The sequence below is a fragment of the Lepidochelys olivacea genome (genome assembly GCF_965140295.1).
Source record: "Lepidochelys olivacea isolate rLepOli2 genome assembly, chromosome: 3".
Classification (NCBI taxonomy): domain Eukaryota; kingdom Metazoa; phylum Chordata; order Testudines; family Cheloniidae; genus Lepidochelys; species Lepidochelys olivacea.
Window position 1 is genome coordinate 116057443 of NC_140413.1, and position 13554 is coordinate 116070996.

At 39.7% G+C, this 13554-nt stretch overlaps 1 protein-coding gene across 2 annotated transcripts in view; it reads left to right on the forward strand.

Moving 5' to 3' along the window:
• The window catches only part of ESR1 (estrogen receptor 1), a 285291-nt gene that overhangs the window by 236267 nt on the left and 35470 nt on the right, over positions 1-13554 (forward strand). For both annotated transcript variants that reach the window (XM_084623937.1, XM_084623936.1), the window contains exon 6: positions 12364-12502. In XM_084623937.1, the coding sequence (XP_084480063.1) occupies positions 12364-12502 (139 nt within the window). The remainder of the gene's footprint in view (positions 1-12363; positions 12503-13554) is intronic.

Sequence of the window (13554 nt, forward strand, 5' to 3'; positions counted from 1 at the left end):
CAGTGCTAGCAAAAATGGATGTATTAGTGTACGCTGGTCTTGTGGCATGGTGTCATCCAACCTGCTCTGAGCAGATCAAAATAACCTAGTAGCAGAACACCTGTAGCTGGTCTCTGGTAGTGCTCACACCATTGCTAAATCTGTGCCAGCCCATCGGGGGATTTCTGAAAATGGTTAGTGAAGGTGCAGCCCATGAAAGGAGGAAAACTAGACAGCTGTTGTTGTAGGCTGATTTTTGGTTTAAAAAAGCCATTTTGATCATTGTGCATGCTGAAAAGTGTCCCTTTGAAACCTAAAGGGGACTCTTCTTAAAGTTTAAAAAAAGGACCATGAAGGACTCCATTGTAGCCAACTTCATTTTGTTCCCTTCTGTGAGAAAAGGGAGTTGAATAGCCACTTTCTTTTATATTTGGCATATGAGTGATAAGAGAATAGTACTAGAATGAAAGGTTTTGCTCAAATAATGGTCTGTAACAACTACAAAACTAAACCCCTTATCTTAACCTTAGCATTTATCAGCCTCTGATTTAGACCACTGCTGGAACACAGACTTGCCTTCTAGTAACTCATCTAGTTCAGTGGTTCTCAAACTTTTTTTTCGTGGACCACTTGAAAATTGCTGAGGGTCTTGGCAGACCACTTAATGATCTTTCCAAATGTTGTTTATACCATTAGCTAACTACTGTAAAGTGCTTTGGATGAAACCGCTATATTAAAAAAACCCTTTATAATAATTAATGGTTTTTGTTCTACAAATAAAAGCACACATCTCATATTTCAATATCAGTAGTCTTACCTTTCTAATGTGATGGATGTGCCCTCTCTCCTGTGCCTTGGCAGCCCCCAAGCTGGGGCTGGGAAGGAGGGGGGGTCTCTCCCTCTCTCCCCTGCCGTGGCAGCCCTGAGCTGGGCCTGGAAAGGAGGGGGTCTCTTCCCCGCCACAGAGCTGAGGCTGGGGAGGAGGGCCATCTCTTCCCGGCAGCCCTGGAGCTGAGGAAAGTTGACTCTTTTGCTGGCCACGGCAGCCCTGCATGTCCAAATTCCCCCCACCACCTCTTCTCACCCACTGCCCCCTCTCACCTATTCCCTATTCCCACTCCAAGCCCACCACCTCACCTTACATTTGTGTCTTCTCCAGAGTCCAGGCACCTAATTAGTGGAGCCACACCTGCGCAGCTCCACTAATTAGGCGGGTGGCCCTTCATTCTCTCGTGCGCGGCTGCCCAGGCACTCACCTTAGAGGGAACTATCCGCGGACCACCTGAATGGAGCTCACGGACCACAGTTTGAGAACCTCTGATCTAATTAAATGATAAAACACATTGAATTCTCAGTGAAGCACCTGAACCCACTTGTAGCTGTACCAAACATCTACTAATCAATAAAACAAAGGCTCCCTGCAACTGGACTGAAACCTGGAGTAATTGTACAGTACCAAGCATCCAGGGAGGAGAAAGGAGAGCTGCTCCTGTACCACTGAAGCCAGTGTGAGTTTTGCCATTGGCTGTTTGTTTTTGTTGACTTCAGTGGAGAAGCATCAGGCTTGTGTTGCATTGTGGGCAACCAAGGCCTTATCCATTTGGATTGTAAATCTGAATTTCCTAAGGAAAATGGACAACCTTAAAGGGAAAGAAAGAATAAATAGAGGAAAGAAGGTGATACATTCATCAAAACCTAGCATGAGTCCTGGACAACTAGATTAGGGACACAGCAGAGGCAGACCAGCAGAGGCAGGCAAAATATCGTTATATTTGACTGAACATCATTTTACTGATCTTTGTTATATCAAGATAATTGTTGTTAGAGGCAAAATATAGCAATTCCTTTTACCTTTATAAATACAGTTATAACAAACTCTTACTGGCAAGTTGTCAGCCTTTACTAACAAATAATCTTTAAAAATAACCAATTTACATATCAGAAGGGTATCAGTGTTAGTCTGTATCCACAAAAACAACGAGGAGTCTGGTGGAGTCCAGTGGCACCTTAAAGACTAACAAATTTATTTGGGCATAAGCTTTCGTGGGTAAAAAACCCACTTCTTCAGATGCATGGAGTAAAAATTTACAGATGCAGGCATTATTATACTGACAAATGAAGAGAAGGGAGTTACCTTATAAATACTCCAAAAGATTTTCTTTGGGGTGGAGGGGGAAGTTGGGTCAATGATTCTCAGTTACTTTGCCCATATTAATGAAGGTGTTGTACAGAATAATCTGTGTGCCTTTATTTCATTCCAGCCAGGACTTTCTGCTCACATTTTAAAATCAGTTACTCCCAGTTCTCATATGGTGAAGCTTTCATCTGGTCTTTAGGAACAGTTTGGTTTCTCTTGACTTTATTTGTTCCTTTAATTGATTCACAAAGACCAGAGTGAAGGTGAACTAGATTTCAAAGACAGTTCTACAGTTTGAAGATTTTAGAGGATTGGAGTCTGGTACCTGGGAGCCAGACATGTCTAAATCCTAATCCTGGTCTGCCACTGACTCGTTTTGCAGCCCTGCACAGAGCACTTAACCTGTCTGTGCTCCATCGGTAAAATGCAGTTAATAATATTTAATGCCCTTTGAAAATATAAAGTGCTGTGTGAGTGCTAAGTATTTTTATGATGTTGCCCTGATGGAAAGCCTTAATATATTTGTACAAGATGGTCATGTTAATGCACTTTCTGGAATATTCTTTTGTTAACAAAATGAATGCATTGCCAAATGAAAGTACATTTCAGTCAAATTAAACATTGTGAAACATGCTGACAAAAGCCAGGAAATTAAGTTATGGTTCACACTTAGCCTCATGGTGACCTGCAGAGATATTTCTCCCCCCCTCCAATGAAAAACACGAAACTTTTTTTTTTTTTTAAATCCTACATAAAGAACAGAATATATAGAAAGATCAAGGGCCCGATCCTATTCCCATTGAAGTCAATGGGAAAATTGCTGCTGCAAGAGAATTGGGCTTTTTGGTCACAATCATACACAGGCTTAACTTTATGTACCTGAGTATGAGACTACACCCATGCAGAGAGTTAAGCATATGCGTAAGTCTTTGCAGGATCAGCTCTTTAATTAGTCAGTTACTAGAAAGTAGTTTGAAAATGAGAAGCACAGTATAAATGCTAAGTTACTAACCATCATTGCAGATTGAGGCATTAAACACTTAAGTGTATGCTTAACTTTATGCATTGTGGGGCAGATCCTGCCACCATTGAAGTCAATGATAAAACTTCCATTGACTTCAGTGGGTCAGGATCAGGTCTGTGTGTTGTCCCACTGAATTCTAGAGGGACAATCAAAGTAATGCACATGCATAAATGTTTCTAGGATGGAGGCCCCAGAAACAAAACAGCCCTTTCATCCCCAACATTTTGAGATAAAGTGAGTAAAAATAAGCCATTTCTTTAGCCTCACCCTTGTCTTAGAATCTGAGTCTGCACTTTCAGTATCTCCCTACCACCATTGATTGTGGCGCATGGATCAGTGTTCACATTGCACTCCCCAACAGTGACTGGGCCGGGGAAGCTAATGATCCAACCAGCAGACCAAATTTGGTGATTAATCCTAGTCATGTGCCACCTGAGGCACATTGAGCGTACGCTAAGAAGACCACTGTTGATAACTTCAAAGCCACCATTGACCTTCAATAATAATAATTATTCTGTATGTATTTGAGTGCTGACAGTGTATTTGATGCTGTACAACATTTACAGGAAAACTCTCTCTTCCTCAAGGCACTTGCAATTCATGGTAGAGAATATACAACATGAGGGGGAAAGCAATGTGTAAAAATCAAAATTATCTAAAGCGATTGGAGCGTATCTTCTCCTGGCACATCTCCTTTTAAGAACTGAAGCTGGTTTTGTTTCTGTTCTGTTCTGAATAGATTCTTATACCATGCTCATCAAGGGACTATCTGAGCACCTTCCAGTAATGCATTAAAAAACTTCTGTTCTTGTTCTCAGCCTCTCCCCAGAAGGAGAAAGGTGTGCTGAGGCACGTCCTGTTTTGGTAGGATTTATTTATTTTTTTAAAATATGTAGGCTCTTACGTATGTATGTTACAGAAGGCAAGGTCAAAGAAACGTGCCTTACACTTGAGTGGAAGGTGGTGAGGTTTCTGATTGTTCCTACCCCCAGGCAAGCATCACTCCTCTGTCTCCATGGTTCCTGGGCCATTGCTGGCACAGCTGGTTTACTTGCCTTGCTGAAGTTGGTCCCCTCACTGGTGCTTGTGCTATGTGAATCCTTCAATGTGGACCAGTGTTTAATAGAAATCAATGCTATTTTTACTTTTGCTCACTTTTTCCTGAGAGAGGGGCTTGCTGTGAGAGTAGTTCTTCCCAGGATGTCGGATTCATCTAACTAGATCTATTTTAGTCTATATAATCTCACCATTTCTTCATGTGTGTGCTGGGGCTATGGTAGCTACTCGTTAAGGGATGTTACCTCATAACCATCTTCCCCCTCCTCCCTCCACCATTGTGTATCTGCCTCATTTCCATAGAGCTTTGTTCCCAATGTAGATGGATGCCTTTTGTACCTGATTTTGAAGGGTTGAATAACTGTTAAACGAGTAGAAAGCAGCTTCTGTTCATGTGTAATGCTGTTTTTCAAAACTTTCAATGCTGCAAATAACAATAGTTTGTTATAATGAATACCAAAGTATGTGAAAAATTGACCATATCTCAGATTTCTCTGAAGTCCCTGGATGGTAATGTCTTCTACAGTGTATGGATTATAAGAGACCTCTTGTTGTCGATTTGAAGACCTTATAGACAAAAGCCAGGAAATTCTATATTAAGTTGTCTCAGCAGGTCCTGTTGCGTAGCTTGGGCACAGTGCGATGGGCTTTGGATAGAGGGGCAGCTTTACCGTTGAATTTCCTGGTTTTTTTGTTGTTGTTGTTTGTTGGGGGTTTTTTAAGTGTTTATGTTAGTATAGTGAAGATGAACACAGGTTGTTTTAAGTATTTCATATTGGGCTCGTTAGAAAGTTCTATACAAAGGGAACAAAATCAAGAATTTTTGTCTTTTGTATAAAAATCCCATGTCTTGCATGGATCCTCAAAGAAAGGAGAATTTGGTTTGATACAGCAGATGATAGATGAAATCTGAACTGTCATATGTCATTAATTTGGGGAAGATTTGATGCAATATTTTCATATGGATTATGGCCTGGAGCAGCAATAAGCAAGGGACAATGTCCAGCAGTCAAGCAGCAGATGATAAAAAGGATACAAAGATTATTTTAAATAATTTTTTCCTAATTGCTTTTCTTTTCTTTTTTTTTATGGCCCACTGAATGGCTCTTTGATCATTAGAAATTATGCCCATTGCAGTCTAATTTACATATGAAAAGTTGCCTGTTTGCCTTATTTCACACCAGTAACTGAGGCAGCCTACAGACTGAGGACAATTTATGTACTTCCTTTTACTTCCTGGCCTTAGGCGGAGCAGGTTGGGATATGGTGGGACAACATACTTCATCTCAGCCAGAGCAACAGAGGGTTTATCTATCATTAGAAAGGTTGACTCCCCAGTACTTTGTTCCCTTCACTCACCAGAAATGTTGCTGCTTCTGACATTTTCCCAGGAGTTATTAGTGAACACCAATGCCCAAGGAATTACAGTTCTAGAATCCAGTGAAGTTGGAAGCCGTTGACGGATGTTTATTTACTTTTGATATTAATGTTGGAATCCTAGTGAGGGAAAAACTTCTTGGCTAGTGAGTGGAAAACCCAAAGGGGTTGGATATTTGGTTCTGCTCAGATATACACCTTTGGTCTAATACTAGTTCTTTGCCTTGCTGTGGTTTGGCAAAGAGGCCAAAAAGCTACCCTAAGTGGTAAACTACTCTGGAGGAATCCCTGGCTGGCATTCTGCTAGAGCTGGAGCATACTGCAATTTGGTGTTCCCTGATGGTGTAATGGCCTATTCAGGGAGTATTGCAGGCAAGTGTAGTTTTAGTGCACCCTCTGCTACAAACTGTGTTGGGAGATGAGGGAAAACTGGCCAGAAGATTCCAAAATAGTTCCTTTGTGATTACTTACCTAAGTTGCACACACTGTTCGCTCCTCCTGCCTAAGGACTTGAACAATCCAAAACTCTTTAGGAATGCAAAACGGGCTGAAAATCTCAGAAGAGTAGGGTTTCTGAAAATATTTGTCGTATTTCCCATTTTCGTTGTGCTAGAAATAGTGTATTGTGAAATTTTTAGCAGTTCTTGGCCTGGCTAGAGCCTGGAAAGGCAGGGGCCATAAAAAATAGAAACATTAATTAGAAGGGAAAAAAGAAGACCAAAGTTTTGGTTCAGGTTTTGGGCAAAGGTTTAGATTCTTACTTTATTCAAATCACTTTGTCTATATCTGTTCTTGACCCCCCCAAAAAATAACACTGTGTTGAATTAAGAGCCAGAGTGATATGTTCTAGAAGATGGATTGATGGATCCTGGGGATAGGAATAAAGTTTGACCTTCAGCATTACTGGATAAGTTATGGAAGAGAAAAAATAAGAACTGCAAATAATGTATTTCTTTTAACAAGAACTCACAAGACCGTTAACGTGATCTTGTGTGAACTGAGGGATGAGGCTAAAGGCTGGTCTTTTTAAGGTCTGCTTGAAACTTCGTATGTGATTGTGTTTTTTGCTTTGCTTTGCTTTGCTTTGCCTTTTTCTCTCCCCCACTGGAGTATGAGTCTTCAGGATATTTATGTTAATGTGGCAGGTGTCACACACTTGCAATTTTTTAAACTAACATCTGTACCTTAGAGACCGTGGTGATGATCCATGATATAAAAATTAAGAAAATCAGATATATTTGCATCAGAGTATAAACTGAGGATGACTTATTAGTATTGTTTCCTACTGAGAGAGAACGTTTATACGTTTAATCTGCTGAGCCTTTGTCTGTTTTTTAAGAAATGGTAGAAGTTCACTGTAATGATCCTCCTTGTGGTGCGAAAGCAATGAATGGGATTGTTTTTGCATATGTAGACCGAGAGCCTTGTTTGTATGGCTTTCGTTCATTTTCCCCCTTCTTTATTCCCCAAATAGCAGACTCTCCACAATCTTCAGAAGAAGTGAAAGATAGCTGAAAAAAATATGGAATCTTATAATCTTATCACACTACTTTTAAGGCCTTCTGTGGAGGGCATTTAGGTTTGAAGAGCACCCATATGCTTTCAAGTCTAAACCTCTTGTACTTAGTGACGATAACTCGTCCACGATTTCTCTAAGGTATTATCTAATTTAGCTTTTCCATAGGCCACACTGGAAAAATTCCTCCACTGACCCCTTAAAAGTAAAATAAGTAAATAAATGAAAGCTCCTTCTGCGTTGTAATTATGCAGATCTTTTGAAAGTTTAATACCCTTTTCTGCAACCCCCTCCACCAAGCAGTAATGGAGAAAGATGTTCTAGATAACATGTTGTATGTCAGACCTTGAGGGGGCTGTACATACAAATGATGTAAAGCAAGTCAATAGTATCTTATAATGAATGTATAGGGTCTGATCCTTCCCTGTTGAAACTGATTGTAGTTTTGCCACTGGCTTGAATAGGAGCATGGTTTTGTATAAAACGCTGAAGAAATCTGAATCCATTGGTTTTGTGGATTGGACTCTTAAAAACCAGCTCCTGGCTGGATTGCTTCACATTTGTGTTTAAAACACCCTCACTGTTCATAAGCAAGATGCAGGTATCAGAAAAGCTCCAACAGAAAAGCACAAACTCACCTGCAAGCCTGATAGTGGAGATGTGTGTTCCAACATACAAGTGGTTGTTGTCCCTTAAACACACTGACAAGTGCCCTTTGTCAAGGAATTTGGAACAGTGGAAGAGTTTCTTGCACTCGCAGTTCAGCAAACACATTATTTCTCTTATTCTGAATCAAATTTAAATGAATGTGAATGCATCCGTGTAACAATAAATGAAAACCAATTGGGCACTACATAGTGCTGTGTCAAAACAAAACAACTTTGTGCACAAGCATCTTCCATGAAGTCAGCTTGGGAATAAATTCTACCCCAGCAGCCACTGAAATGGTTGGGTGCCTTCCCAACTACCTTGAAATACTTTCATGGTGACACTTCCTCCAGTAGCAATGCTCCAAATGCTAAATAGAGAAGGTTATGAGAGTCTACAGAGGTATGTACTTCCTCCCACCATGTAGGGCTACTCTCTGTCGGTTTTCAGATGGTGGGACCTGCAAACTTTGATTCCACAGTCTTATTCCATTTTTTCCAGTCTGTCAGTGAAGGAATATTGTATTGCTTCCACTCCATTGCTTTGCAGCTGCTTTAACATGCTCTGCCTGCTGCTCTCTGGTGTAAGGTATAACATATCAGCTGGTGTATGTGACATATACTGCTGCCTTCTACTTGATAGCGTATGGACTATGTGTGTCTGTGTCAACTGGAGCCTGTGACAGCTCTATTTGCAGTCAGAACTGAGCTGATTTTATAGCTTATTATTAATTTGTCAGCAGTGGAGAGGTTTTTTTTATTTTGGTTTGTTTGTTTTTTAAAGCACCAAAATGAGATATTTAGAATCTGGAAGAATTTCACTGTCAGACTTCAACAACATTAATGTAGCCAAAAATGGGATTTTACAAATATACGCCATACATTTTGAGTGCCGGTAATGAAAAAAAGTAATGCAGTATCCCAATCTATAGATCTGGCAAAGTGCTTTATTTAGTAAGCGCTTTGTTGCTTCCTGTCTTTAAATGTCATGTAGACTCGCTGCTAGGGATAAGCAAACTTTTTTCCTAATTGTCCTTTTTCGGTTTCAAAATTCAGTTCAAAATTGAATGTTATTGCTCTGACGTGCGGATGGGGGAGCAAAGGGGGAGCAAAACACAGCCAGTGGAATAAATAGGGTTAAAAATCGAGCAGAAAATAGGCAGAGTGAAAAACAAAGACAGAGCATGTGAGAAATGGATCAGAGAAAAAGAAATTCTAATGGGGGAAAAAAAATAAACACTCTATAAAGGGCAGTCTAGCATTGAGACATTGTTTTCTATCACTAACTCTTAGCAGAGGCCTCCCTTTCATTTGAAAAACATGTGGTTTGGGTTTTTTTAAAAATCGAATAAAATAAGTGGAAATAACAGGAAGAAAAGGCTTACAACTCCTATTTTGCAAACCCAATAAACAGTTCACAAAACTTTAAGTTCCATGACATTTGCTCATTTCTAGTTACTCTGTTCCTAAGCAATAACTGTGTTCCACAATAGCAATGGCTGTATTTCTGAGGTGGGTGAAGTTGTTTCTTATGTTTTATTAAAGGATTTGGGAACGTTTGGAATGAAAAGAGCTATGTGAGATGCTATTGTTGTTACTTAACTTATTACGCTGCTGAGTTTCAAAAAGGAAGTGGTGGCTTTGTTTGTTTTTGCTTTTAGGTTGAATCCAAATGTGAAATATGGCTCTGGCTTTACAGGAGTGCCAAAAATCTGGCAATCAAAGTCCTGTAAAACTACCACAGTTTTACAGTGTAGTGGATTAGGACAATTGTAAAAAATTCAAATTGTCTAAGAATTCTTTTTCTTAGAAGCATTCCATTGTGGGACAGCATGAAATGGTAGCGATATAATTGGCTTTTAATATGCTGAATGGGAATTTGAAATAATGGTAATCAGGGGGGTAAACTGGAAAAGAAAAGTAGTGGTCCTCTTCCAAGTTATTGCTTACAACCCAAGTACCACCAGCCGGAGGCACTAAAATGAGACACACAACTTACACTAGGTAGTTTTCATAGTCTGCCCATTCTTCTTCTTCCTTGCATACTCTGCATGCAGTGACATCAGGTTATTTTTATCTGTGTTCGTTCTTGCATGCTTTGATTAGAACTGTGATAGTTAACAATGTTCATGTTTAGGCTTCAGCTCTATTGTTTTAGGCTGTCTACAAATTCAGGCAGACATCAGTGTATCAGTGCACAGTTGATGGTTGCAAAGAGAATGTTCAAAGCGGGAGAAACGTACTTTTTTAAAAAAACGAAAGCTTAGATTTTTAGACCCAAGATTCCATCCTCCAAAACAGGCGCAGCGTACCAAGCTGGCTGAGCTGGCCCACTTCAGCCCGTTTGTCATATCTGAAAGGGACCTGTATATAATCAAGTTCACCAACAATTTAAGTAGGATGCAGCTCACAAACAGACCTGTTTAACACTCAACAGCATTACATACAAATCCACAGTTCAGTGCTTTGAGGGAAAGATGTGAACATATTTTTTATTTTCTATGAACCATATCTGTTGTTGTTTTTCCTCTTTATTTTATGTACTAATTCAAAACCACAGTTTTAACACAACAAACAGTTTGAAACATGGAGTTAAATACAATGCTCGTTTCTTAGACATCTCAGTGTAGTGAAGAGAGAGAGAAACCAATTCTATGCTACTGACTACATACAGTATATTACTTAGAGATTATTCATTTACTTCTACTGAGAATATTATCTGAAAGCCAAGAACACTTACGTGGTTAATAAGGCTGTTTATCATGTAACCTGTGTGCCTTAATGTGCAAGTATGAATCATTTATAAAATCTTTAAAAATATTTCACAGTGGTAAAGATCAGCAGTATGGTTCAAGTGTTCAGATCAGAGTTACATTGTATTGGAGAGAACTATATAAAAATGATAAATAACATTTGTTTCAAGAGAATTTCTATGTATTTTGTATATTATCAATATCTCTCTATAAATTCAGACCGGAATTTCAAATTCAGACTAGAAATAAGGCACACATTTTTAACTGTGAGGGTAATTAACCACTGGAAGTTTTACCAAGGTTGGGGAGTCTCCATCACTGGCAATTTTTAAATCAAGATTGGATGTTTTTGTGAAAGATCTGCTCTAGGAATTATTTTGGGGCAGTTCTGTGGCCTGTGTTATACAGGAGATCAGACTAGATGATCACACTAGTTCCTTCTGGCCTTGGAATCTACGAATCTTTTAATGAAGCATATATAGATATGTTATTTTGTAGATGGTCTCTTTTTGTTCAGTTCATGTTGTTGTATATCTTTATATCTTCCAGCATATGTTTTGTCTCATCTAGTAGGTTATATTATGCAACCAATATGTTATTTTTTCCTTTGGACTGAATATAGTGCTTATGAAACGAGCCCAGTTGTCAGACCTGGAAACTGAAGTCCTCTAGCCACAGAACACGTACAGCAAGGGCAATAGTAGTGGATGCTTCTCCTCACTGCCCTACCAGTTTACTGCAGTCCTAGAAGAGACAACTTCTAGGAGTGAGATGATTCAGTCTCCATACTCAGTAAAGTTTGGGTGTATCTACTGTGATGATTATAATTGGGTGCAATTGTTTTGTTTTTGTGATATAAACATCTGTGTACAGCTATTACTCTTACCAACTCATTTCACTCGGCAACCAGATGATAATGGCAGACAACCAAAGCAGAAGATCATTCTTTAAGCCTTTTTGTTCCTAGGGACTGGCTTGCTGCCTTTTTAAACTGTGCCAAGGAGATCTCGGGGACCAGCGCCGGTCCACGGACTGGTCATTGAGAAACACTGCTCTAAGCAGCTACTTTGCTTCCGACCAGTGACATAGGGCCTAATCTGTTTTTACACCAGTATATCTACATTGAAGTTAATTCTGCTTTACATCAGTGTAACTAAATCAGGGCCATAGGAGTTGAAAGGCTGTGTATCTCATTAGTATATCCCCGACTACCCAGACAATGTGCTTTTTTTCTTTACCATTTATTTTTTTATTTCCTTACTGACATTTTCTCTATTATGTATTTTATTATTTATTTATTTGTATTGAAGTAGCACTCAGAAGCCACATTCATATCAGTCTCCATCCCACCAAGAGCTGCACAAACATGTCGTAAGAGACAGACTGCAATGTCTCTGGTGAAGGGATTAACTTACTACAAAGGAAAATTGTTGCATCCAGGAGCTGCAGTTATGCTTTCACAAGTACTTGCTAATATATTTGTAGCACTGTGTCAGGCAAAAGCACAGACTCAACATTTACAAGGTGCTTAGTTGCTCCAGAGCTCATACAACATTTTTTCTACCATGAAGTTCATAATTTTCCAGGTTCTGGTGATTAGAGCCATTATCGCATACTATTAGTCAGTTTTGCTTATTTGTCATATTTTCTAAATGCATGGTAAAAATGGTAACTGCTATATGTAGCTATGTCAGACATGAAAACAAGGAACTAACTTTTTTTTTTTAAATTCAGACCATCTAGAACCCAACCCCAAAGCCTTCTAACACATCCTGTTGTCTGATTTTCTAAATACTTTGGTTTACTAACAGAAATATTTAATTATTATTTTCACACAGAGTATGGTTCTCCTGTAACCTGTTTATTTTTTTCAGGGTTTGTGGATTTAACACTCCATGATCAGGTACATCTACTGGAATGTGCCTGGTTAGAGATACTGATGATTGGCTTAGTCTGGCGTTCAATGGAACATCCAGGAAAACTCTTATTTGCACCTAATCTATTACTGGACAGGTTAGTCTACTTATTATTTATTTAAATGAATGTATCTCTACCACTTTTAGTCATTTTAGCCTCCAGCCATCCCACCTGATTCTGAGATCCCATCGCATTTCATAAACTAAGCAGGACTGGCCTAGTTTGTATCGAAAGAGGGACAGCTAAAGAACGCCACTAAAGGTGTTGTTGGAAGTGGTGTTGGTGATTCAATAAATGGCACTTTTAGTGGTGAGCTAGTATGGTGTTAGAACCTCCTCTCCTGCTGCAGGTGCTTTCTTTCAAAGGAGGCAGAAAACTAAGGTACTTGCCATTTGTAGTCCTTAAAGAGTCCATTGTGCTTTTGGCAAGGGTAGGGATGCTGAATCCAGTGTCCTGACCAGAAGCCATTTTGTTTATTATTTCTGCTTACTAAAAATTCTCCCCTGAAGTTTCAGCCAGTTGTATACTAGTGCTATGTGCAATTAAACGGCTGCCACTTGCCATTTCAGAGGAGACTACTTTTCCACGGTAGAGGAAAACCATATGCTAGACCTCGCTCTGCTTTGTGCTAGTCTGGTTGTGCCAAACAATCCAAAAGCTGTCTTAATTGACCGCTTGAGGACTTACCCAGTATAGGGGAATACTTGGGTGGTACAGCTGCTGCAGCATCTCCTATGCTATCTTCTTCTTTATCCCAGGTGTGGAAGGCATGTTAGATGACAGTAGCTGTGACTGGTGGTTCAGCCAACTGTGACTGCCAAATGTCTCCTTGGGGACTGTGGGCAGCAGCATAATTAAAACAGCTCACTGGATGTTCTAATTTGTTCCACGGTCTGAGCTGTAAAAGTGGTTTAAAGCAGGCCCAACCCTGTCCCCCTCACACACCTTTACTCTCTTGTTCTGGGCTCATCTTGGCTGGACTGGAGGGTCCGACCCAGGAATGCTATAGAAAAACAGATCAGTATCCTGTCAAATCCAGTATCCTGAAACTTAGTGTCTCTTACTACATACTTCAAAGGGAGATGGAAAAACAACTATCTACTTGTGCAATACAATTCTATAGAAGTGGGGAATTTCTTGTTGATTTC